At 42.6% G+C, this 27846-nt stretch overlaps 1 protein-coding gene and 1 long non-coding RNA gene across 5 annotated transcripts in view; one reads left to right on the plus strand and one right to left on the minus strand.

Moving 5' to 3' along the window:
• SPI1 (Spi-1 proto-oncogene) overlaps positions 1 to 22683 on the plus strand; it is a 28686-nt gene extending 6003 nt beyond the window's left edge. For 2 of the 4 annotated variants that reach the window (XM_079952594.1, XM_079952595.1), the window contains 4 exons: positions 9822 to 9915; positions 16015 to 16235; positions 19634 to 19787; positions 21874 to 22683. In XM_079952594.1, coding sequence (XP_079808720.1) covers positions 9822 to 9915; positions 16015 to 16235; positions 19634 to 19787; positions 21874 to 22190 — 786 coding nt within the window. In that variant the 3' untranslated portion in view covers positions 22191 to 22683. The remainder of the gene's footprint in view (positions 1 to 9821; positions 9916 to 16014; positions 16236 to 19633; positions 19788 to 21873) is intronic. The other 2 variants (XM_079952596.1, XM_079952597.1) reach the window with 2 other exon arrangements.
• On the minus strand, positions 35 to 27741 carry LOC307202855. The gene is made up of 3 exons (XR_013833035.1): positions 27548 to 27741; positions 27196 to 27272; positions 35 to 252 (listed from the first exon to the last, which is right to left on the minus strand). It is a non-coding gene; the product is annotated as an uncharacterized lncRNA (long non-coding RNA).
• Between the last annotated feature and the right edge of the window lie 105 nt (positions 27742 to 27846).

Below are 27846 nucleotides of genomic sequence, written 5' to 3' on the forward strand. Positions count from 1 at the left end.
AAATGTAAGACTTAGCAGGGAAGAAAGAAATCCAGGACGAATGATGAGAGATGTGCATAATAAATAAACAATATCCAGAAGCCAGGGAGGTTGATATGCTCCGAGAAGGAACATTTAATATGATCTTCTAATCCTTTCTAAAAACCATACAGTTATTTTGTAATTCTTTCCAAGGAAATGAGGTTAGGTCTGTCCGTTAAACCAGCCTCAGCTGTGCATCACGGGGAGTCATGTTGGGTATTTCTGAATCATCTGCCAGAGAAAATTCATATCATAATTTAAAATAGCAAGATTAAAATGTGGTGCATTTATGGAGGAATTGGAATTGGCTGTATCTGGAGATGGACTAATCTCTCAAGTTCAGCTCTCCAAGTTTCTCATTTTACAGTTTTTGATTCAGTTCTCAATATTTCTGCAACAATGTGTAAATTTAAATTTTTCATGAAAATTCATCAGCAAATCTTAGTGCAAATTTCTCCCAATAAACCTATTTTTGTATGCAGTTTTGACTAATATACAAATTTGTGCAAGCAATTTCCCCTAATATAATGCATTTTGTATTCTTCTTTCACTAATATATGCATTTTATGCACACTTTATACTGGTAAGGTAAAGGTAAAGGGACCCCTGACCATTAGGTCCAGTCGTGACCGACTCTGGGGTTGCGGCGCTCATCTCGCTTTATTGGCCGAGGGAGCCGGCGTACAATTTCTGGGTCATGTGGCCAGCATGACTAAGCCGCTTGTGGTGAACCAGAGCAGTGCACAGAAACACCGTTTACCTTCCCACTGGAGTGGTACCTATTTATCTACTTGCACTTTGACATGCTTTCGAACTGCTAGGTTGGCAGGAGCAGGGACCGAGCAATGGGAGCTCACCCTGTTGTGGGGATTAGAACCACCGACCTTCTGATCAGCAAGTCCTAGGCTCAGTGGTTTAACCCACAGCGCCACCCACGTCCTTACTTTATCCTGGTATATACACTTATTTGTTCAGATTCGTTTCCTGGAGAACCTCGTTACAAATCTGAAGACGTGTGAATTTTGAATGGTAGTGAACAGAATCAATTTTCTCCCCAGCTGTATCAGAGGTTGCATAAGTCATATATTGTTGCCACTCACTGTCTCCCATAGTTATGATCTTGACTAACGTTCAGATTGTGCCCTAAAAAAGTCTTCTATATTACAATTTCTCTCAGTGCATAACAACTGACCTGCAGACAGATACTCTTTAAAAACATACAGTCACAAGTCATTCTCGTAGCTATTGGGGGCAGGGAGCTAGCTGGGGGTTTTTTGCCCCGGGTGAAGTCTCCAGAGGGGCACCTTTGAGGCTCCCAGCCTGTGTAAGCAAATCTGCATGGGTATGTGTACCAAATTGGGTATCTGACTCGGGTAAAATAAAGCCTAGTTTCGCCCGTGCACAACATAATATGGGATTCCTGTCTGATAGTTTAAGGACTACCAACTTAGAATAGTGGTAGAACAACTAATGCCAAAAATAAAGTGAATCTGTACTATAATGATTTATGCACTGGTGTGAATCTAGGAGATTTATGCAGCATGCAATAGAGAGCTAATTCTGTAGGGAGGGGCTCGGCGCTCCTGAAAACAGGATTGACATCAAAATAATAACTCCAATTGTACAAAAGAAAATAGGAGCCTAGGAAGAGACCTTCTGGATCAGACCAAAGGCCTATCTAGTCCAGCATTCAATTCTTGCAATAGTCAACCAGAAGTTTACTGTCTCGTGATTAACAGCCATTGAGAGCCTTTTCCTCCATAAATGTGTCCAACAATCTTTTAAAGCCATCCATCATGGCAGCTGTGTCTACAGTCTTGTATTCTTGTAGCTCTGTAATGTGGTGTATGAACGTAAAAGGCTCCTTCAGCAACAGCTAGGATGTTCTCACTGAGTAACCTCCCAGCTCGCACTGTCATGGGGTTCCAGTATGAACTTTTTACAGAGTCACTTGCATTCCAGTTCATTTCCTTGCCAGAATGGCTGCTTGTGCTGTTAATAAGGCTTACGATGAAAGAAAAAAACCTACAAGATGGTTAAGTGTTTCACCTTAACTCTGCTTCTTAATGACAACAGGGTCATATGATTTACTTTACTGTTTGTCACTGTAATGTACTTTATGGGGGAAATACAAGCAGACCCCACCAAGACTAGAAATATAAGCAAAGAATCGGGGGGGGGGGGCAGAATGCAGGAAGCACAGTTGGTGCAACAGTTCAAAGCAAAAAACCACATCAAGCATTACTTTCTTTCTTTTTTTGCATTAGAGAAAGTAAAATCACATGGACTTTAAAAAACTATTATCACAATAGGATGCCTTCTAGATATATACTTTCTTGTGATCTGAATAAGAACTGATATTTAGTTTATGGTAGGAGATGGCTGTTGATCTGCAAGGACCAAATACACAATAAATACATATTTGTGTTTAATATGCATATTTTTTAAAATGCTAACAGCCACTGGCAGGAGCCCGGCAGATAAATGTTTGAGACTGCAGCATATGTGAAGGGAGTGTTTAATTTTTTCCTGCCCTCTTGTTATTCAGATGAAAACTGATCTTCCAAAACTGCACTTGCATTGGGATGGAAGCTCACATGCTTCTCTGTATGCAAGAACCCTGCTGAATCAGACCAAAGGTTCCTTTAGTCAAGAATCCTGTTTTCTAACAGTAGTCAAACATGCCTCTTGGAAGTTGTGGTGGGACTATATTCTATCCCTATGTGTAAGCATAGGAAATGTTGTGGCACTTTGGGGGAAGAGCCATAGCTGAGTGGCTCTGGTCGTGATTTGTATGCAGGAAGTCCCGGCTTCCACCCCTGCCAACTCCAGGTAGTTCTGGGAAAGACTGTTGCCTGAAGACTGGGATAGCTGCCTCCAGTTAAGAGGAGAAGAATCAATGGCCCAATTTGGTATAGGCCAGCTTCCTATATATTGTGAGAATGCCACAGAGCCCAGGTTGCACTCCACTGTGCCCCTCTTGTGTCTTGTGGAGTGTTGCCCACTCTTCTCCAGCCTGGTAACTGGAGCCAAAGCCTCCATAAGGTACAGGAAGTTTCGAATGTAGTGTAATATACATAAAAGTGGCACCCAAAGGCTGCCCACCCATGGTTTCAGAGGTATCATTTTCCAGGAGTCTAGATGTTCAGGGTGTGTGAACTCCTGCTGGTTTCTGCCTGTCCACCAGCTGGCACAGATATGGTCCTGTCAGCAAGGCCTTGCGCTGCCTTCGGGGTTTGTTTCCTCAGCTTGTTACAAGGTTGCCCAATGAGAAAACAGACTTTTCCCCAGCGCATTTCCTGAGCTCCTAGTGAAGGCGTGAGAAGCCTCCATCTGGATGAGCCCATAGTCCACAAAGACTGGCCACAAGACCAGAGAGAGGAAACAGCAGGCAACTTTCAGATCCCTTTCTGACTTACAGTTCTTTGAAACGCACATAGGCTTTTCTTTTCTTGGCATTATAAACACAAATGTTGAATGGAAAAAACCTAAGTGGCGACTTGCAGGAGGGTTTTCAGGGCAGACTTTGTATCACCCAACCTCTCCAGTTGTACCTATTTGATTGCCATTGCATCTGCTATCTAACTTCAGTGGTGAGTAGCACGTTCTTAGCATTTATTTGCAGGGCTTTACTGTCACATTCTTAGGCTGAAGGCGCCTCTTCTTGCACAAAAGGAGTGCGTGCTGCTGACCCACACCTGCAAAAACATGTGACTCACCAAGCCAAATACTGCAATGTACTGTGGTCCAGCAGGTGTTAAGCAACCTTCCTGCTTACACAGTCTTAGTCAGACAGCATGCACAGGTGGTTTCTTGAGCTCCCTGTTGGGTGCTGTGCAGGGACTGATGGCCTCTATTCCTCTTGTTTGGTCATGATTTGTACATGCCCACTTTAGTGCCTGTCACTGCAATCTGATTGAGCCATGGAGCTATGAATAAAAATCCCACTTCAAAACTGCAGAAAAATGCTCAGGGCCTTTAAATAACTCTTTTCTCCTAGAATTACATAGTTTCTTTGGACTGGAAGGCTGTAAATTAAGTTTCTGTTTTGGTTCTAAGACCATGTATCATTTTAAAGTCTTAGATTGGTATATCACACTGAAATTACACAGAGGGTGCTAATGAGATCCACTTTTGTGATACCCCAGAGGGTTCTTCTGAAAAATACCAGACACAGGTCAGTTGGAAGCTTATAGTTTCAAGGCACGAGCTGCTTACTCCATGTGCAGAATGGCTTCTTCACAACTGCTGCATACTTAGGAAGCCCAGCTGCATACTTCTTAGAAGCATCTTGTAGACAAAGTCTAGGAAAGCCACGTCAATGCCAGTGCTTGAGCATGCTGGCTGGGCTAAAAGGGACTGCAGTCAAGCTACTTGGAACACCTCTAGTTGTCCCTTTTATTGTGTGGGGGCGGACCATGTGGATCAGCCCCACCTCCCTGCAGAGGGAAAGGTCATGGAAAAGTCTAGTTGCACCAGGAAGCGATCTGACCATGGCACTTCTTTGTTATGCTAGAACTTAGTATCAGATCACCCACTTCCACAGAGGTAAACACCAGATCTAAGGCATGTCCACGGTAATGAGTCAGGCCAAACTTATTCTGGGACAGCCTCATGGAGGCCTTGCTTTCCAGAAAGTCGTGAGCGGCCCCTTGTGAGGTTGTGTTGGCATAGATGTTCTAGAGCATGAGACATCATTCGCTAGGTGTTGTGGATTTAAATTCCTCTGTCACATCATTGTAACTAACTGACAAAGCCAATTCTTGTTCAATGTACAAAATCATGAATGAAGGGTGGGGTAGACAACAATGCAAACAAATAAGGACAAGAAAGAGGTAAAGAGGCAAAAAGCTAACAGAGCAACCGCAATAAACAGGGTCAAGAAGCGAAAACAGGAGACCAGAGGCAGGGCATATCTGGAGGGATGAGGGTGGGATGGCTCCTCCCCCCTGTTTCATGCTATAAAAGCAGCCCCTCACTCACAAACAGTGGCAAGCAAGCTCAGATGGAGACAGGGCCATCAGACAGACGTAGACAAAGGCAGAACAAAAAGGCTGGAAAGAATCTGCAGCTGCCGCCTGTGCCACTTCCAGGGATAGCAGAAGATGCAGATCCATTCCAGCCTTTTTGTTCTGCCTGTGTCTTCTTCCTTGTGACAGATAGGTAGCCGTGTTGGTCTGCCATAGTCAAAACAAAATAAAAAAATTCCTTCCAGTAGCACCTTAAAGACCAACTAAGTTAGTTCTTGGTATGAGCTTTCGTGTGCATGCACACTTCTTCAGATACACTGAAACAGAAGTCACCAGACCCTTCTATATAGTGAGAAGGTGGGGAGGGGTATTACTCAGAAGGGTGGTGGGATAGGGTGATTGGCAGATAGCTGTGATGAGCCTGTTGACGACTCTTAACGACTGCAATAGGTCTTACAGGAAAAAGCAAGGGGTGAGAAGGTGAAAAATGGCTTTGTCATGTATAATGAGATAAGAATCCAATGTCTTTGTTCAGACCAGGTCTCTCCATGGTTTTAAATTTCAGAAATAGACTGGAAAGAGAAGCTGCTGAATTGCAACTTATCACCAAACTTAAAACCATGGAGAGACCTGGTCTGAACAAAGACATTGGATTCTTATCTCATTATTCATGACAAAGCCATTTTTCACCTTCTCACCCCTTGCTTTTTCCTGTAAGACCTATTGCAGTCGTTAAGAGTCGTCAACAGGCTCATCACAGCTATCTGTCAATCACCCAATCCCACCACCCTTCTGTGTAATACCCCTCCCCACCTTCTCACTATATAGAAGGGTCTGGTGACTTCTGTTTCAGTGTATCTGAAGAAGTGTGCATGCACACGAAAGCTCATACCAAGAACTAACTTAGTTGGTCTTTAAGGTGCTACTGGAAGGAATTTTTTTATTTTGTTCTTCCTTGTGAGTCATGCTAGGTGAAGGAGCTGGGTTGCTGCTCCATACTCTGTCCTTCTCACCATGATTATCAGGTTGTTGTTGTTGTTGTTTTTTACAAAAAACTTTGTCAGATGGTCTAAGGCAGGGGTGCCCAAACATTTTTCAAAGAGGGCCAAGATTTGATGAAGTGCACATGCGTGAGGGCCGACCAAAGTTGCTGAGCTTTTTTTAAGCCCCCAAAATGGACTTTGGACATGCCTGGTCTAAGGCCAGGGTGAAAAGGTGTTTCTTCAGGTGAAAACTACATAATGAGGATGCCAGACACACTTCTGTGGGGAGCAAATTCTACACCTTAGAGGCGATGACAGAGAATGCCCCTTCCTGGACTGCTACCCCCCCCCAGCTTCTAAGGGTGGTAAAATGATCAAGGCGGGCCCCCTCTATCTCCCTGAGCCTCTAAATGCTTATAGTTTCTTATTGATTGACAATTGGGTTGGGGGATGCACATCATGAGATTAAATTCCCCTTCCTACATGATACAGGGAGTTTCAAGAGGGAAGAAAGAGGAAAGAGCACCTTTCCCACCCTCTAGGACTTCCCCTTCCACACTACATAGAAATAAATCAAAAACTCAGATTCAGGGCTGACACTAACAGTCAAAAACCTGAGTCCCAAACCCAAAACAGTCCCAAAACAGTCCCAAACCAAGGCAGGAGAGGTTTCAGAGCAGGGGCAGGGGAAAAAGTATGTTCCCCCACTCTCTTTTCTAAAACTTTTTTTGCCCCTCTGCAAATATCCAACAGTCCTTCAAAGTTGCTGTTCCACGATGACTGGATCCTGTTAGCGTCTGGGAAGTACATTGATATATTTTGTGGTTCCCCTTTGTGTGCGTTTGCAATATCCTATCATTTTGTTAGCCTTTTATGTTACTGTATCTCCTTTATAAATTTTTGCTTTTTAATAACTTATTTGGAGTGTCTATTGCTCCCATACAAACATCATTTTTTCAGCCTTTGTTTACTTGCCTTCTATGGAGAAATCTAGATATTGTCATCATCATCATTTATTTATTTTTATGCTGCCCATCTAACTAGGTTGCCCCAGCCACTCTAGGCAGCTTCCAACAAATTAAAACATCAAACACAGTAAAACATCAAAAAACTTCTCTTACAATCATCAACATCCAACGTTTCCTGTGTTTTCTCTGAAGTGTGTCAATTATTTTTCCGCACAATACAATTGCATCACCAGCCTGTCCAGTGTGGGCAGGGAAATATACATCTCAGGGCTTTTGTGTCTTTAATTTAATATCTCCTGTTTGCAGGTCTAACCTTGCAATTGCGTCTCCTGCAGAGGATTTCTTACAGATAGCTTCCTGTAATTACTCCAGAATCCATTCCCAGAAGAAAACTGCTTTCTTCTCAGTATTCTCTTTTTGTTTTTCCTCACATAAAACAGAACTACACTGTAAAAAATACACAACAAGTTGACAAGGAAAGCAGTTATAAAGACCTCCCCTCTATATAAGAACAGAAATGACTTTGCTTCAAGTAACAGAGGTCATTCAAGAGCAAATGAGACCCTATTCTTCATTAATCCCACCCAGCCACAATCAATACCAACCATCAATCAATAGGAACTCTAAAACAGGCAGGACCTGCAGGAAACTGTCTTGTTTCAGGCTAGACCCAGACTGGTGAGGATCCACAGCAAGGTGTGCCGGCAGTCCAGAGACGGAGTGTACAGCAAGCAGTGCAAGCAAAGTCAAGAGCCATCTCAGTCTGGTCACACAGAGGTAGTAGTTCAATCAAGGGCCCATAAACGGTAGGCCAAGCTAAGTGTCCAAGAGGAAGGCACAGGGTTGATGGGAATACAATGTTCCAGGTTACTCAAATGCAGGATCTAGACACATCAAAGAAGCGTTTCAGTTAAACACGTTGCAAACTTTGTATGAGAAATCAGGTTAGCAAAAACAGAACTCCATAGTTCCATCTGGTGCCACAGTGTTAGAATGCATAAACAACGCATATAAAGCACTTTTTCTTTGCCAGTGCAGCTGAATCCCAAGACTTGTATTGAGGCTTTTAAGACAGAGCCCAACCCAGAGCCCAGCTAAAGCCCAAGTTTTCAGCAGAAAGCCTTCCTTATGAGGAGGGCCCTACTCTTGAGGAGCCTTTTACTCACAAGGAGTCCTTCTGTGCAACTGAGCACTTCTCATTACTGTGAGGACCTCGGTGTGCCTCTTGAGATGCTATTGCTCTTGGGGGATATTCTGTCTCTGCTTCATAAGAGGAGGCATCTAGTGTGAGCATGACAGGCAATGATCTTTGGCTGAATGGAATTTAGAAGTGAGCAAACATAATAGAGGGCTTGGGGGCATGGAGAAAGTCACTGCTGGATAATAAAACTCCATTCAAAGTGTATTGCAGGGCCTCCGTTTTAATTTCACTCTCAATTTTGGAAAAGCAATACCTCAACAACATTAAAGAGCTCTAACATGGGTGTAACCAAACTGCTATACAGACGCATAGTATACACTGTTACTCATTGCATACGTAATACCAAATCTATTTATCTATCATTAATTCTGGTGAGAGCTAAAGCCATAAACTGAAGATTTTTGCTGTATACCCAATGTGGGCATTTGTATGCTATTCTTGTTTTCATAATTTGAAAGCTACAGTGTTTCCAGATCAGTAAAAAATGTCCTTAAAAAAACTTGTAGCAGGTAAATATAGAAATCAGTTTCATAATATTCACAATATTCCAAGCCTTTCTATAACTATTGAAAAATACTACATTTCTGCATTCAGCTTCTAACTTTTAGTTTAGACTAATTTAGCAGCTCTAATAAAATTGCTCAGTAAAGAAAGGTTTTCCATTGCCAAGCATCTGAACAGTAATACTGTTGGGTTATTTCAAAATCTTTATTGAATTCTGAACTAAGTCCATGCCAATTTTGCATGGACAAGATATTGCAATATTTAAAATGGAAAGAGAATTGGAGCATTGAAAAGAGACTTGCAGAAGAGCTAAAATTTTGTGGTAGTTACAAACATAAATCATCTTACAAAACCAAACACTGTTTGGGAATTGTGTGTTACTGGGCAGAAAGTCCCAGAAAACGCATACTGTGACAATTAGCTGTCTACAGAAGCACTAGGGCCAAATTTCAAAATACTCAGAGAAATGCAATGCACTGACTGAAGGATCAAATTTGCAAATGCAGAAAATGAAATGGTTTCATTCATCCATTCTTTTTGATTCTCTGCCATCTCAAAAATGTTTCCCCAAAAGTTGAAAGCCAGTTCGAATCCTATGTTTCTAAGAATGTCCTGTTTCCATGAAGTGAAAGATAACACGAGCTTTTTGCTGTTGTGTTTTATTGGCATAAGAATAAGGAGATCTACAGGTGCTCTGGCAAACTGGGCTGGGACAATCCGCCAATATACTTCCATGGTCTGATTTACTTATTAACCCTCTGCATCTGTAATACCAAACTGCTTTTTAATTTTAGCTTGGATTCTGTAATCTCCCTAATGATGTTATAGTTTGTATCGTTGTACCCTTCTGATTGTGGTGATGATACATATTCTGCCCCCTACTGTATTTCTCCCTACTAATACCACTCTTGTGCTGGATCCCTAAAAATTGCTGATATGCCCCAGCTAAGGCTCTCAGCTATTCTAAGGTCTAAACACATGGGAGAGAGAATGTTTTAATGCTTTCCAGACACTGCTTCAATACATTCTCCACCATTCATGTTAATATGTATTGTTCCAGCCTACATACATATCTGCAGTGTTTTGATCTTCCCCAATCCTATCCTTTTTGACTGGCAGTGGACATAATGTTTGTCTTTGAATGCTCATGTCCAACAATTCCTCCCTCTTGCAGCCCTCTGAAGATCTGATATCCTATGAGTCAGACATCTACAGGCAGTCCCATGACAGTTACCAGTATCTGAACAGTGATGCAGATAGTCATGGCGGTAAGTGAGCTGTAAGACTAGAAGACTAGAGTGATGGGTTTGGGGACATTTGGAGGAGGAATGATGTGTCTTGTCTATTAAGCACATTTTTCAGTAATGATGTTTCATATGCTTTATGCTAGCACTGCTACTTAGTTAAAATAATTCCAGAACACAAGCAACTTTCAGGAAGTAGTTAACTGTTGCACCATCATCTCATAGACCAGGTGCAGGGAATCTTTAGTCCTCCAGATGTTGCAAAACTACAACTCTCATCAACCCCAGTTAGTATGTTCAATGACTAGGAATGATTTGAGTTATATATCAGCAATGTCTAGGGAGTCAAACGTTTCCTGCTCCAGTCATAGACTATAAGCTAGATTGTTTGCTTATTTTCATTGCAGCTCCCACAATACAATATATTGGTGACAAGGGATTGTTTGCTGTAAAGCAGGCATCCCCAAACTCGGCCCTCCATATGTTTTGGGACTACAACTCCCATCATCCCTAGCTAACACGACCAGTGTTCAGGGATGATGGGAATTGTAGTCTGAAACCATCTGGAGGACTGAGTTTGGGGATGCCTGCTGTAAAGGCACCTCTGGAATTGTTAGAACAACATTCAGACTAAAGCTGCGTACACACAAAATTTTATTCCAGAATCCATGGAGTCCAAGTACTTATTTTTTTCCTAGTCCACGCAGTCTAGATCTATTGCAGGCATGGCCAAACTTGGCCCTCCAGATGTTTTGGGACTACAATTCCCATCATCCCTGACCACTGGTCCTGTTAGTTAGGGATGATGGGAGTTGTAGTCCCGAAGCATTTGGAGGGCCAAGTTTGGCCATGCCTGATCTATTGTATATATTTTTGCCCTTGAAAAGCACATACTGAGAAATTATTAAAATTGATTCTGTATTACTTAGCAGTGTATCCATTTGAAAACCACAATAGGGGGCGTATCCACACCTGTCCAATGGCATTGTTGGTGGGTGTATACCAAGATCACAATCACCACTTCCTTCTTTATTCACCTGGGGCATGTTCAGGGAGGAAAAGATGTGGATATTCTAATCAAGGGGAGAATTTTCAAAGGTGTATCAAGAAACCATAACCATCCTTGTAGATGGCAGATCTAGACTCAATCTAGATTGAAAGCAGCATGTTGAGGACGAACAGGAATGATACCGGATTGAGAAAAACTACATTTTGTGTGTGTGCTACAAATGGATTAGTGTGACTGCAGCCTATGTCTGTTAGAAAGGAAGGGAAGTGTTCCCCCCGCCATCTCCACTATGACTAAAATGGCTGCATTAAGCAATATTTAAAGTGAGTAGGCCAGCTTCTTGTGACTATTCTCCTGAGTGGCTTTCCTGTTTCCAATAAGCTAAAATTATTTTGACCATTTAGACCTCTTTGGCATTCCCCTCCACAAAACTGTAACTTTATTGAGAGGGAGAACAGAACTCAATCAACTAGAGTTGACCCCACCATCTTGTTCCCTACTATGTTCCTCCACTCCAATGGAGGACACAATCACATAGAGGATAAGAGAGTGAAAAGGGCTAAAGTGGTGCCCAAACATTTGCCATTGCTAGTTCCCTTTACAGAGCCTTCACGAAATTATAAAGACACAACACAATTTTATTTACTGAAGAATCTATATATTGCCTTTCAAAAGAGAATTTTCTCAAGGTGGCTTGCAATTAACAGAAACATCTAAAACTGATTTCTAAAAATATTTAACTTAAAACAACAGCATATAACACATTCTGATCAGCCAAAAAGCCTTACATTGTTTTAATACAGATAAAAGACATATCAAATCCCACCTCATCATTTCAACTGAATTGAAATAAAAAAGGCATTTCAAACCCACTTAAAAGCGAACAGAGACGAAGCACACATTTCTAAACTGGCAAAAATAGCTAGATAGCCAACCATCTAATATGCATATTGTTGTTGTATCTAATACTCAGATGGTGGTGGTGGTGTCTAAAAATTTTTGGCCTTGTGAAATAATACAGGTCTTCCCCTTATAGAAGAGAATAGGGAATGGAGCTCTAAATCATGGGCTGTTTTCCCCATTCCTGCTAAGGAATAATGCATGTGTCTACAAAAAAGAGCAATCTCTTAATTTAGGTGTTCCTGGACTACAACTCCCATCATCTTTGACCCTGTTGGTCATACTGGCTAGGGTTGATGTGCATTGGAGTCCAACAGCATCTGGAGGGACGCAAGTTCCTCATCCCTGCCTTAATTGGTTCATCTTTAGCTGTCAGACTAAAATGGGTTTATCTGCACACTGTTATCCTCATTGTCAGGAGTCAAGCGTAGGTTAGCAATAAACACCTGGTGTCAGTGAAGTTAACTTTTTATTCAAAGAAGCCAAAACAGCACAGGCCTAGTGATCACAGCAACTCTTCCCAGTAGGTATTGCCCCAGTGAGGCAATTGCGAGGACTGAAGGTCCCTGCCTTCCCACAGCTGCCTAAGTCCCCTCCTCTCCAGCATTTTCCCCAAGCAGTCATAAATTGCGACTGTGTACAACCAATCTCTTTTCATTTCTCTGCGTGTTCTAGGACACCAAGGGGAAGAGGAGCTTGTTGAGGCAGGAGGGGGAGACTCTCTGGCTTCTTCAGCAGCTGCCTCATCGCTGCCTCTTGGCCCTCATCCACTTCTGCCTCTGAGCCTGGACTGCTCTCTGCCACAGACTCTTCCTGCTCACTAAACCCTGTTGCCCCTTCAGCTTCTGACACCTCCTCCTTCCAGTCTTCTCCTTCTGACCACTCATCATTGTCCCCCAACCAGTCCCCTAGTTCTGAGCCTTCTTTCCCTGGGGGTTCCCTTGGGGGTTCCCCAGCTGGTGCCTCCCACCACTCCTTTGTATCCAGTCAGCCCATAAGTCTGATGTGTACAGGCACATGAATATATGAACCTTCTTAAGTGCTTGGAATAAAACCCTGCCTTGGGAACACTTTTCATTTTAATATTTGCACAGAAGGAATGCTACAATAAAGTAGCTCTCTTAGGGGACAAGGGACAACTACATGGCAGTAAAGAATGTCCCCAAATGTCAGGCTCAGTCACTTGTCATTCGCAGTTTTCTTTCTGTAGGACCAAAAAAAAACCTACCCTGAGGTTTAGGGTGCTTTTTCATCCAAGGTAATATAATTTTGTTCTAGACAAAACAAACTAACAAAAACACACACCCTGACCCAGATAGGCAACAATGAGTGCCCAGATTTCAGATTTTTCTGAAAGACACAAAGGTGCCTGGGACAAAAACAAATCCCAAGAAACCTACTGATTTTTGTCACTGGAGTGCTCCCCACCCCACCCTAACCACAGCCAATGGAAAATATAGAAAAACAATTGATGGGAATTCTCAGACAAACTTAATGTATTCTGCCACCACACATGTGGATTTGTTTTGAGACATTTTACTGTCTCTACTGATGCATTTAATTTGACTTAGGGTAGTAAAATGTCCTCAAACACTGTTTGTGTAAAATATTTTGCCCTGCTTAAGAGGCAAGATTTATATACTGCCACTTAGCAAAGCTTCTGAGGGGCTTACCCACACACCCACACCCCCCAACTCCAATCTCCTTTGCCCATAACAGTTGCCCTGTTAATTAACACATGGGAGAAACAAGCCACCTGGGCTGTTCTCTTGTCAAATAACTATGATATACGCAGAGGAACTAGACTTCTTTGAAGAAAGAGAAAAGAGAAAGGTCCATGCTAATTTGTATTTTTCTCTTTTGTTGTTGTTCTTTCTCTTCCCACTTTCTGTATCCTTCAGTCTCTCCTCTTGGGTTAAATCTTGTTACTACTGCCAATATGAAAATCTGACCAACTTTTGTTTGAAGTTCCAAAGAAGGAAGGAAGTGGGTTACAGAAACACCCCGCGTGTAGCAGTCACCTAGAAAGAGGGAGGGGTAGGCCACAAAGAATTTTGCCGATCATACCTGACAAAAGTCACATTTTGATTTTGGATTGTTTTGTAAAAATCCTGTGTTAAAGTTTGATGAAATCAAGAGTGAAATATAAGAAATATGGATGATTTCTGGGTAGCTAGTAGCTAATATTTAATAAAAGACAGAAACATGTAAAAGTCCTCCCGTATGAATGATTTTCTGTGTTGCTGCGGACACACTGTACCTTTAAAGCACATTCAGAACACATCAATTATGGGCGCTGCAGTTTGTTAAGGGTTGCTGGGATTTTTAATTCTCTGAGGGGTAAATTACACTGCCCAGAATTCTTTGAGGGGAAGAATGGGCTTCAAACCTACAGTGTGTACACATCTGAAGTGGGGAGCAAATATACCACCACTCTACCCCATGGGTAGAGATAGAGGAAGTGTGTCTTGTCCTTCCTTTAACCTTTCACTACATTAGACAAACACTTTCCATGTCTCTACAGCAAACAATTCTCTCACATCCTCTTTCATTTCACATGACATTTCTCAGAATGACTCTGGCATTTAAAAGCCACCCAACTTGTACGGATATTTCACTGGAGAACAAACAAACAAAAACTTCACCCTTTCTCCACACCATCTTTAGAGCTGGACATAGGAACCAACTTCTAGAGGCCATAGGGGCTTCAGCCCCCACAATAAAATATTTGAGGGAGCTGGGCCCCCCACAAAGTTGATGGGCATTGCCATTCAAATAGTGTGTGTGTGTGTATCATGTGATCGATTATGTGGGGCAGGGCTTACCTGGGCCCCCACAATATTTTATTCAAGTTGGCACCCCTAGAGCTAGAAGCGAGGGAAAACAGACAACCACCACCACTGAACATTTGTGAATTGCAAAGAATGTGTAGGAGTGTAAGTGTCATAGCTTAGTAGCAAAACACATTTGCATGCACGGGGAGTTTCAGATTCAGTCCCTAACATCTCCAGTTGGAAGGATCTTGGGACTGGAGGGGTGGGAAAGAACCAGAACTTTCAGTTGGGTTTGGAAATGAATCAGGATCCAGCAAAGATAATAAAGTACTGGCATAACATGTTTCTAACACCCGATCTGTTAGCATGCTGACGTTTCCAACCAACTCAAATTTCTGTACCATTTTCAAAGGTAGTCCAAGTGAATAACTCCAACCAGAAGGTTACAAGGTCATGGCTCACTGAAGCCAGGCTCTCTCTGTCTAGATCAGGGGTCGTCAACCTTTTTATACCTACCACCCACTGATGCATCTTTCTTGATAGTAAAATTTCCTTACTGCTCACCAGTGCTTGATGGAAGGAGGATTCAACTTGTGGCGTAGAACCCCCTACCACCCACCTAGAATCCTGAAAGGCCCACTAGTGGGCGGTAGGGACCAGGTTGACAACCCCTGGTCTAGATTGGTCTATAATTGGCATACTACCCTAAGCCAATGAAAGTGTTCTGAGCTTTCTTGTGTCTCTAGGGACCAAGCAGCTCCATACTATGAAACTCCTTCCTTAAACATGAAACCCCCTCTAATATGTTGTACACTACCCAACCAGGCAGACAGATCACACAGTTATGGCACCTATACATTGACTTGGGTTTTGCCATCACCTAATCCATTACCATGGGCAAGAACTGGTTTAGCACCCGACCTGAGTGGAATGAAAAAGAGAGATAAGTGTTATCCATCTACACAAGACAGTGCATTCCAAATTGATGGATCAAAACTGAGATCCAGGCACTGAGTGCTTGTCGTGCTGCTCCCTGTACTTGCTTGGGCCTACCAAACAAGGATTGATCCAGTGGCGGACGATGGTGAGCGCACTGCCTTTTAAATGTCCAACAATGCTCCAGAGTGGCACTTTATCAGGGCACTGTGGGGAATTTTAAGTGGAGAGCAGCTCACAGCTGCCTGCTGATGATTGCAGTGCTGTTGTTCACTGCCAACAGTAAGTCGCACACGCACAAATGACTCATTGCTCTGAGTTTGTGTTTCAAACCTGTTGAGATCTGCAGAAACCTAAATCCTGCCCCAGATAACAAGATCCAGTTCAAATTCCACGTGTTTGTCTGGAAACAAGATCCATGTTGAACGATACTGGAAAGAGTTGTAGCTAGCTCCTTGGTACTGTTCATAAACAGTGAACTGAATGATTTGCTTCTGTGTTTAGCAGGTGAATTGTTTTTATGTCCATCAGACCACTGCTGGGAATATCACCCCCACCACCTGCACCCAGAGTTTGAGACCTTTGGGGACAACCACTTTGCAGAGCTCCAAAACGTCCAGCCACCTCAGTTGCAGCAGCTGTACCGGCATATGGAGATAGAACAGATGCATGTTCTAGATCCTGGGATCCCTGCCACACACTTTGGGATCAACCACAACCATCAGGTACAAGCATCACCCTGTTACATACCTCTGTAGAAATGCCTTATTGCTTTTCTTTCTTTTCTTTTCTGAACACCAGGTTTCAGTATGAGGGAGAAGAGACCCTGGCAGGAAAAGTTATGGGAAATCTGATCCACAGCAGAAACTGTTGCTGTTCAATCAAACCATGATACTGACATAGATGAACAGAGATACCAAATGAGGGTTGAGATAGATGTTGCCTGCAGTAGTTTGTAGCCTTCCCTTGACTTGAACAACAACACAATACAAGCTGTCACTTCAAGAGCCAAATTAAATGCAGCACTTGAAGTTGCATACTTATTTTTTTACTAGAAACAGTAGGCATGAGGACATTAGGACCCAGACTCTAGGGCAGGCATGGCCAGACTTGGCCCTCCAGCTGTTTTGGGACTACAATTCCCATCATCCCTGACCACCGGTCCTGTTAGCTAGGGATGATGGGAGTTGTAGTCCCAAAACAGCTGGCGGGCCAAGTTTGGCCATGCCTGCTCTAGGGCATAGAAGTTTTAATAGCCCCTTTCTTCCTTGCTGTTGTCCCAACAATAATCACCCCCCTGAAGGTGCTATTAGCTCCAGAAGGGAAGTACCCATTGGCTCCTTATGGGGAAATGACAGGATGGAAGGAATTGCATGACATTTCTTTTATCCAATCCAAATCCCACACACCGCTAAGCTTACCCCCCCCCTCTCCATGCCTTCCCTCCTACCCAGCCTTAGTAGGCCTGCAAAGAGAAGTACAGCGGTACCTCGGGTTACATGTGTTTCAGGTTACATACACTTCAGGTTACAGACTCTGCCAACCCAGAAATAATACCTCGGGTTAAGAACTTTGCTTCAGGATGAGAACAGAAATTGTGCTCCAGCAGCATGGCAGCAGCGGGAGGCCCCATTAGCTAAAGTGATGTTTCAGGTTAAGAACAGTTTCAGGTTAAGAACAGACCTCCGGAACGAATTAAGTACGTAACCAGAGATACCACTGTAGAATGTTTTGCCCAGTGCTTTTTTCCTTAAAAAAATGTTTAGAAGTACTCTCATTTTCCTACTCATATTGAAATACTGCCCCTCAATGAGGCCAAACTTTCACAGAATGTTGAGGGGTATGCATACCCCTGCGCCCCCCAGGAAAAAAGCCCTGGTTTTGCCTACACAGTGACTCAGAGAGCAGCTGGATTCATTGACCACTATTGGGTGTAACCAAACTGTTATGGCTACTCTGTTGTAGAGATGGGAATTTCCTTTCCATGGCAGAGAACACCAGCTCACCAAAAAGAGGAAAGGCACTAATATTTTTGGACTGTAAATTGAAATTGATTTTAAAAAGAAAAAAGTGGAGCAGAAACCATAAACAAACAAACAAACAAACAAATTAAATGAGCACACAAGAAGAGCAGCTAGGCAGGGAAGAGTTAAACATCCTTTCCTTGCACAATGCAGTCTTGAAGGAAATCCCCCATGCACCCACCTACCTAGAATCCCTCATTACATAACGTAACGTAACCACTTCAAGGTTTCAACCGCTTTGAGGGTTGTTGTCTTTTTTGCAATCAAGTTGAATATAAATTTTACAAAATATATAGTAAAATAACATGTAGGCCCTCAGAAACTGGCTGTGTGTTTGTGTGTAAATATTACAAATTAAAACACAGTTTCTTAACTCCACACTCACTGGATCCTCTTGTGCCTTAGGGCATCACACTAACTTTATCTGCACTCCTTCCCTCTTGGCATTGCTGGTGAAGGAATACATTTTCATTGCCTCTAAGAGCTTTCATAGGAAAGCATCTGCTGTTCTATGTGAGGGAGAATAAACATGTTACTTACATGGCACAGTGAAACAGTTACATTATCTTGCTGCTATTGTGGGTGAAACCCACAATAGCTTTAATTGAAACCTCTTGAAAATTAATACAGTGGTGCCTCGCAAGACAAAAATAATCCGTTCCGCGAGTCTCTTCGTCTAGCAGTTTTTTCGTCTTGCGAAGCATCCCTATTAGCAGATTAGCGGATTAGCACTATTAGCGGCTTAGCGGCAATTAGCGGCTTAGCGGCAATTAGCGGCTTAGCGGCTTAGCGGCTTAGTGGCTTAGAAAAAGAGGGGGGAAAGGGAAAAAACTCGCAAGACTCGCAAGACGTTTTCGTCTTGCGAAGTAAGCCCATAGGGAAATTCGTCTTGCGAAGCGCCTCAAAAAACGAAAAACCCTTTCGTCTAGCGGGTTTTTCGTCTTGCGAGGCATTCGTCTTGTGGGGCACCACTGTATTCCACATGCTATCACCTCAGTAAATGATGCTAGAAGGGGAAAAGACATGCTGGCTGCATGAGGGGCAAAATTTCACAGGCAACATTGTCTTCCCTCTTGGCAGAGAGATATTATTATTATTATTATTATTATTAATTACACCCTTCGTGTGCAGACATATAGAAGCATATATTAGTTTAAATAACTTACAAAAATGCATGAAACTCTCAACTTCCCTTGCCTCTCTACTACACACACACCCCATCTCTAAGGCTGCAGTTTTGTTTAACTATAAGGTGCTCGGTGTGACTCAGTGGATAAGGTCAGTAGTTTTACCCTTGAATATTTGGCAGGAAATGTGCACACACAGTTACCCAATCCCAGCCCTTCCAACCTTACGCATCTCCAGACAATTTGCCAAGTCATTAACCGCTTGTTGCTGTGCCCCTGAAGCAACATAATTGCACATTCTTTACTGAGGCATTTCGGAATAACATCAACAGAAAAACATCAGATGTCCAATGCCTGACCTACTGGGCAACCAAAGTCATGGGCAAAGTTCCATTACTTATCTTATCTTTCAAGGTGCCCTTTCTGTCCCTCTTTGTTCCAAACACACTTGTGACATATTTCTTGTACATATGACCAAAGACAAGGACCAGGCATTTGCTTTTATGGACAGTTCTCTCTCTCTCTCTGTTTTCCTCAGCGAATACTACTGTGCCTTTTTTGCAGGTAAATGCACCTGTGAGTTGGCATGCCAATCAAAATGACATATTTCTGAACTGCTCATGAGTTGTTTGTAAGAAGGGGCCACATCTACACTAAGAAGAGAGCTCAAAGCATGCTCACAGTGCTACGAGACCCTTTTAGTATTATAATATTTTGTTGGAAGCTGCCCAGAGTTGCTGGAGAAACCCTACCAGATAATAATAATAATAATAATAATAATAATAATAATAATAATTGTTTGTCTGCATGGATCCTGAGCATGCTAATGAAAAGAAATAACTTAAATGTGATTGACTGAGAGTTCTTTAATTTCCCGTGTCACTCTTGCGGCGACATCCGCCTTCTTTAATTGGAGTATTTTCCATTCCCACCACACTCCTTTATCCCCAATACTTTTTTTGCTTCTGACAGGTTACATTTGTGCCTCGTACCGTGTGTGTGTATCCCTCTCACCACCGCAGTTCTGATGACGAAGATCCAGACAGACAGAGTCCACCACTGGAAGTATCAGATGGGGAGACTGATGTTAGGGAACCTGGCCCTGGGATTATAAGTGGAGAAGCAGGTAGGTGATCAGCACTAGGAATGGAACTCACTGTTGTGTACCAGTTCATCTTTTGGTTGCTTTATCATTACTCTAACTTGGTCTGTTGTGGTTCACATTTCATCAAATTTGGAGCATCCCAGCCTGGCATGGTGATTTGCAAAAATAATATTTGTTATTCTCTTGACAGTAGCATGTTCTCCTTTTACATAACGGATATCATTATATTCCTATATTTTTCACTATTTACAATACTGCTACTGCTATTGATTGCCCGTTATCAAGCAGCCGTCCCCTGTCCCCCCCTAGCAGTTTTACTTTAAGCCATATTTACTTGGGGTGGGAAACAAATCTAAAAATTAAAAAACATTGCTTGCATGTAAATGACAGAGATCACTAGCAAGACATCCCTGACGGGAATGGGCATTGTAACACAGCAACAAATCTCTATCGACTTCCCTTCCTCACGCAGAAGAAAAGATGGCAGGGCAATTGCTGCAAAATGCAAAGAAAGCAGCATTTTAAACTGACCTATATTTTGGATTATGGCATGTGTGCAGTGGCAGAGCTTCATGCTTCGGCACCGGGGGGCAGAGAACAGGCTGGGGCATGGCTGGTGTGCATCCTGGGGGTGTGGTGTGCCACCTGCAGGGGTGTGGTGCCCAGCGTGGGCGGAACCCCACCAGGATCGCGCTGCCAGGGGTGGTGCACTCCTGCTGCCCTCCTCTTCCTCTGCCAGTGCATGTGTTTGAGTCTGGTACAGAATGTTCATTGATGATGATGAAAGGAAGGATACAAAGTACACAGATGGGGTAACGTCTCCCTCCGCCCAATGAAATGTTGCAGAGGCTGGATGGGTGGATTTTTCCTTAGCATTTTGCAATAGTGAAACTGACATAGCTTTTGTGCAGCAATGTATGAGACGCTCGGAGAAACTCAGAGAATAATCATTTATTTTTTAAAAAGAATGCATATGTGTTTATAAAACTACTCCCATTCAATGTTATTACTTTAACTCGCTGCCCAAACATTCCCACACACAATGATGCAATGCAGAACTATTTAAGTAGGGAGACAGGGTAAGAAATACAACAATGAATGTTAATGGCTACCATTGTCACCTCAATAAAATAGAGTTCAATTGGAAATAAACTTCAGCATATCTGAATTGCACAACCAAAACAATGACAATAAAGAGAGTAACGTTAGTTTAAGAAATAATTGTTCAATATGGCAAGGTTTTAAGGAAGCAGCATTGTTCATTCCATCAGATTGTGTGTGTGTGTGTGTGTGTGTGTGTGTGTGGTATCAATAAAAACAACCTGCTTGCCTGGTAAGTGAGTGAACTGCTGCAGAGCTCGTGTCCCTGTTTGATTATTGCAAAATTCCCTACCATCCCTAATCAACACCTTGCCCCATTCTACCTTTCTGTCCTTATTTCCTTCTCTAGCCTGCCAATGGCCATACTTCCCTCTTCCAACTCATCTATACTGAAAACCTCCTGTTTTCTTGAGCATCTCCCTTGCCATCCCTTGCTGCACATGCAAAAATTCCAGGTTCAATCCTGGCATCCTTATGTAGGACTTAGACTCCTGTCTGAAACCCTGGAGAGCTGCAGACAGTCATTTTAGACAACACTTCAACAAATTGTCTCATTTGGTATAAAGCAATTTCTAAGGTCCTCACTAGAGCTGTGTGCAATTTGCCTCTCAAAATTCCCCACCTCATTTGTGAGGAGAAAAATTGGGGGAAATCATTTAACTGAATTACCTCAGCATGAAGAGAATTTCTCTAATTGTTTCTTGAGGGTGGTGCTCCCAATTCAACAGTGGCAATAATATTGTACCATTCATTTTTTGTAAGTTTTTGTGTTTGTGCATTGCTGCAAGTGGAATCAGCAGCAACTATGATGGCAGTTTGGCCACCATTTTGCAGCCTCTTCCAGTGCTCTGAATCTAGCGTTGTTCTGGGCTAGCAGCAGCCACAAATATGTGGCCTTTTTTTCTAGAAGAGGGAATGAGAAGAAGAAAAATCCCAGGAATCTTCTTTAAAAGATGTGACGTTTTGGCTCCTTTTCAAACACGGCTTACTTTATTTCTTCCTACAGGCAGTAAAAAGAAAATCCGACTGTACCAGTTTCTTCTTGACCTGCTTCGAAGTGGAGATATGAAAGATAGCATCTGGTGGGTGGATAAGGATAAGGGCACTTTCCAGTTCTCCTCCAAGCACAAAGAAGCACTGGCTCACCGCTGGGGCATTCAGAAAGGCAACCGCAAGAAAATGACCTACCAGAAGATGGCACGGGCCCTGAGAAACTATGGCAAGACTGGGGAGGTCAAGAAGGTCAAGAAGAAGTTGACCTATCAGTTTAGTGGAGAGGTGATGGGAAGGAGTGGTATAGATAGGAAGCACTATAGTCTTTGAAGGAGAGACACCTTAATAATGAAAAGCCAGATAATAAAGACACATGAGTTGGACTTAGCATCAGAGGTTACCAAACACATCTTTTACTATGCTTCCAAAGCCCTCATCTCTATCTCATTGAGGCGAAATTTCAACAGTGTTTCTGGTACGAATTCCCTTCTTCAGCTTTGAAATTCCTACAGAACCCAAATGCAACAGGTTGGACACCGCAGGGATTTTCATTTTTTTAAGGGAATGTATAGATATATTATTTTCAGAAAATATTTCATTGTGCTGTGATTAAAATTTGCAGCTGACGAAGTTTTTTGTCCTTCACAGGCAAGTCGCATTTCACCTTCAAAGATTCTGCCTTAGCTTACAGCTTAAAACTAGCATTAATACAGGCTCTGCTATAGTTCTCCATGGCTAGAGAGAAGTTTGCAGATCTTGGGAATATCTTACTGTGCAAATATTAATAACGTGTAAATATTTAATAAAATCAGGTTTAAGAAAAGCGTATTCCTGAATTAATCTGTAATGGCTCATGAGTAAGTCTTGCAATCCCTTAGTATCTATCCACAACACAGACTTATTATTAATTAATCTGTAATGGTGCATATCTGCAGCCCAGATTTATTATTAATCATTCAAGCATAAAATGGTTAAATTGTAATGTGGAATTATTCATTTACTTAGAACGAAATATATGATGATTTCAGGTTTTTATTTTCACAGTTTCCTGATTTTATGATTCATCAGTGCAATCTTCAGGTTGTTAAAGTGTTGGTTTAACTCTCATAGTCTCCCTTTTTTCCCCTTTAAAAAAACTGTAGAGGAAAAGTGATTCCCAGTAAGAATACCATAGCAATGAAAGATCCATAAGAACACAGGGAGTTGACTTATAGTACAGTGGTACCTCGGGTTGCATATGCTTCAGGTTACATACGCTTCAGGTTACAGACTGCGCTAACCCAGAAATAGTACCTTGGGTTAAGAACTTTGCTTCAGGATGAGAACAGAAATCGTGTTCCGGCGGCACAGCAGCAGCAGGAGGCCCCATTAGCTAAAGTGGTGCTTCAGGTTAACAACAGTTTCAGGTTAAGAACGGACCTCCAGAACGAATTAAGTACTTAACCCGAGGTACCACTGTATACCAAGTCAAAGCAGTGGTCCAATACCAGCAGTATTGTGTATACTCTTAAGGGGTTTTCCAGACAAGGCTCCTTCCCTGCACTGTCTGGACTTGGAGATAGCAAGGTTTGTACCTGGGGTTTCCTTTTTGCATGTTCAGACCCAGAAACCTCCCCCCTAAATAAATTCACACTTGACTCAAATTTTGGTTTTGGTTTTTGGCAGAATTTAGGCCACAACTTTATTGATTACAGAAAGTGAATGGTTGCATAGGCTCTGGTTCGACTAGCTCCCTGCCATGCAGGTAGCGCTGACCCAGGGTTCCAGCATAGGTCAGCCGAGGGTGAACACCTGGATAAGCGGAAAGCCAGGAATGGGCTAACTCTGCCACCCAAATGTCCCCCTGGACTCAGGCACAGGCACAACCCCCTCACAGGGGTTGACCAAACAATCAAGTCCTTGGATTCCTTTAATGGAATACCCTTCACATAGGGATGGCGAGAGCATTCTCCCATCCCTATCACCAGAACCAGAGCCTATCCACAAGCTTACAAGTTGTGACAATTGCTACGCGGTAGACGAAACCCAAATGGCAACAGCCAATCAGCCAAGTGAGGTAAATTCCTGCCGTGCCCCTGTCCCAACGACAGACAACACATGACAGCATAGCAAGGTCAAGCACAAAGCCCTAAAAATAGGGAGAGGTGGGCGGGTGTTCCGAATGCATGGGCCGAAAGAGGAAGCTCTTGGTCATGTGCATGGGTATAAATAGGCCCATTGGCCAGATTGCACCCAGCTACAAGGGACCTACCAATCGGGTGTTGTGGCTGACCACTCGTACCCACCCACAACACAGGGGGTCGGTTGTCCAGGTCTCACCGCAATACATGCCCTCTTTAAGGGAGGACCCGATGTGCAGAACATGTGCTAAAGACCCAGCCCTCCTCAGGCTGTATACGCTTCACCATTGTACCGTGTAAGTATGACAAGCCAGAACAGCCACAGCAGTAGCAGAGCTGAAGCATCTTTTCCACCTGACCTTATAAGTCTCTGTTTCATGCAAACATCAAGATTTCTATATTGTTTCGTTCCAATCTTCCTTTCCGTATATAGGGTGAGAGTTAACACCTGCACTCTTCCCTCATGCCACTGAGTGATATATTTTGGTAAAGGGGTGCATAAAAATCAATATATTAGTAAAAATAACATACAGAAAATGCATTCTATGTGGGAGAAATTGCATGCAAAACTCTAGTACATGCAAAAATGTGTTCACCAGGGAGAATTTCACACTAAAATGCTGAATAATTGTCATGGTAATTTCTACAAATAAAACATGCAAATTGCTGCAGAAATGTGGAGAACTGAACTGAAGAATGGAAAAATGAGAAACTGGAAGCAAAATTGGCAGGATCTTTCCATCCCTTGTTTTCACTCATTAACATTGTTTCACTGAAAGTAACTGCAATGAAATTTCAGGACTTCACTCACTGCATAGGGGAGGGTGGGCACTGCGACAGGTACCGCAATGTCAGATTAGAACAATCAGACATTTTATGATAGCACACATTAAAAATAATTGTGGATATAATTTCATTTTCATTTCAAAGATTTCCCCCCCCTCTTCCTCCTCTTTTCTAAAAATACTACATTTGAGATTGGTTAGAGTTTCCACCACAGCTGTGAAGGGAGCCTCATGCTCTATCCAGCTGCATTTATCAGTCTACATTTGTTTTACACACCTGCATTTTTCCAGACTGGCAACCGTTCCATCCAAGGTCTGTCACTGTGATCTAGTACTGTAGTTCTTTATCCTTACACACACATTCCACTCTCCTATATTCAGGGATTCTTGATTTCTGTGTGCACATTGCTACTTTAGAGCACAGGGAAGTTGTCATCCCACCCCAGCAGTGTGTTTCACAGCTCTTTCTCTCCCAACTGTTCACATCAGCACGGCTTCATTAGTGTCAGATTTATTTCAGTTTGTGTATAAACGAGGGGGTGTTGATGGGGCAGGGATGACTTTACCCTGTGCAAAGGTGTCCACACCTTGACTAGAGGTTAATTAGGAACCACTTAAGGATTCCAACTTGAGCAAAGCTTGTTTGAGAAACAACACATCAAAAAGTTTACACTTCTGTGTAACAAATGCTAAGGATAAGCAACAAAGCAACACCACAGCAAAGTGCTTCCTGTGTTCTTAGAGCATTGGTGTCTATTACTTTCACAATTCCCATATCACACATTGGAACAAACAACCATTAAATGATTATGTTTCAGCCTTATTGAGGAAGACCTTGGGGTTATAATGGATTACATGTTACGTATGAGTCAGCAATATAAACTTCTTCCAAAAAAGGCAAATGCCTTGTTCAGTTGCAGACGTAACACACGCAAGATACAGGAACTGTGACAGAAAGGCTGAAATCTAACACTGAGGCAAGGGCTTCCTTTCACCCTGCTGTTGGTAACATTAGTTGAGAAGTAACCAGAATGCAATTTGCAAGCTTTTAAGATGGGCATAAAAAAAAAATTGATGTAGTTAGGGCTTCTCCACACAGTGTGTGTAAAACAGCGTTACCAGAGAATTGTAACCATAGCACAACACCCATATAAATGACCCTTGAAGGACAAAAAGCCAACTCCCTCTCTGCTGATGAAGTAAAAGGCAACAGTGGAAGCTGGTAGAACCTAGACCTGTTGGGGTGCCTGGGAGGTCCGCAGCCTCCCATCATGAAACAGTGAACACCCAAGCAGAATAGCTGTACAGTACGAGTATTGAGCATGGAAAGCACCTTGGCTGAGAAGGGGTCTCTCCTCTTTTCAGTTTTGCTAAACTATGCTGAAATGGCAAAACTTACAGGAAGAATCAGAAACCAGGAAGAATCAAATTTTAATAAAGAATGGGGAAGGTTTATAATGTATTTTAATAATTATTGTAAACAATTACATTCATTAGTAGGTTTGACAGAAAACTTGTAGCCAAAATCTGAATGATGGTTTAGCAAAGGATTTATAACAATAAGAGTTACTGAGGAGACGCAGAGGGGAAAACGTTACATAAGGACCCACAAAGGGGAGGGGGGAGGGAAGACAAGGGGGAATTATGTTTTTATTGAGTTTGGCTTTATTTTTTCTGTTACTGTATGTAGAATTGAAAATGCAAAAATAAACTATATCTATCTATCTATCTATCTATCTATCTATCTATCTATCATCTATCTATCTATCTATCTATCTATCATCTATCTATCTATCTATCTATCTATCTATCTATCTATCTATATCTATCTATCTATCTATCTATCTATATCTATATAATACTGAGCTAGATTGACCAGTGGTTTGACTCAATATTAGGTTCTGTGTTCCTACATAACACAAAGACACATAAAAAAAGAAGAGAAGGCATCTCTGCTGTCACAGCTGCTTCTCTGCTGGGAGACAAGTTATGTGCCCCATGCCTGTTTCTGGTTCTTTCTCTATCCTTTTATTTTGCAAAGAAACAACGGACACTTAACCACTGCAGTTTTGTTAATACAGTACGTAGCACTTAAGTGTCTTACCTTGTTTCAGAAGGGACCCCCGCTGAATTTCTAGTGTAGATTCATGCCAAGGAAACTGTACATTATTCAGAAGTGAGCCCCACTGAATTCCATGAGATTGCTTCCTGGTAAGTATGTACAGGATTGCAGCCTCAGCAGTTCTCAGACTTTTGCAAGTATAGGAGCTAATGTGATCGATAGTGTGGGGTGGGGCTTACCTGCCCCCCTCCATATTTTATTCAGGTTGGCACTCCTGTTTGCAACAGTTTAACTGCAATTCTTGCAAAAGATTTGAAGCATAGCAGTGACCTCTGCTGCCCCCCCTTCCACCAAACCCCCAAACTTACCCTTGGGAAGATGACTACAGTGGAGGCAGGCACTGCCATAATCTGCCAGATTCTCAATTTCTACAAAGGCTTGGAATCTGTGGAAAAAATGATAAAGCTAGCATCAGCTTCTAGCCAGAATTCTGAGACTAGCCCCAGCGCCTGGTAAAAAAAGGTGATTTCCCGGGATCCTGGGAGTATTGTTGTAACCCCCACCACCTGGGTAAGTTATTGGTTTAGGAGAAGGGGGAAAGGACTTACAGGATCCATGTAGCAGTATGGTATCTGCAGCACCATACTTAAATGCAAAGAATACTGTATAGGATATCTAGCCAAGTCCAACAGACAGCAAGCAATTGCCAACTCTTCTCACCTCTGAGCAGCAGGACTGGGCCTTTCCATCTGTTCCACCTGGCCTGTGAGTAATAGCAGGAGAGCCTTGTGCCCTGGGGGTGGTGATATCAACTAGGCTCTGCAAGCTCACCTGCTGCGATAGGAGTGGCAAGAAATGGACAGATTTGAGCTAGGCCCCAGAAGATTAAGGCTCAGCCCTAAGACCTACTGCTTCTGGTTGTGTTAAGAGTCAAGTTGGGGTCACCATCTTGCCTAGTCTGAGCTCCCGTTGCTGGCCATTTTGGACATGGTAGAGTCCAACTCTTCGACTCCAAGCAT

The sequence above is a fragment of the Podarcis cretensis genome (genome assembly GCF_951804945.1).
Source record: "Podarcis cretensis genome assembly, chromosome: 1".
Taxonomy (NCBI): Eukaryota; Metazoa; Chordata; class Lepidosauria; order Squamata; family Lacertidae; genus Podarcis; species Podarcis cretensis.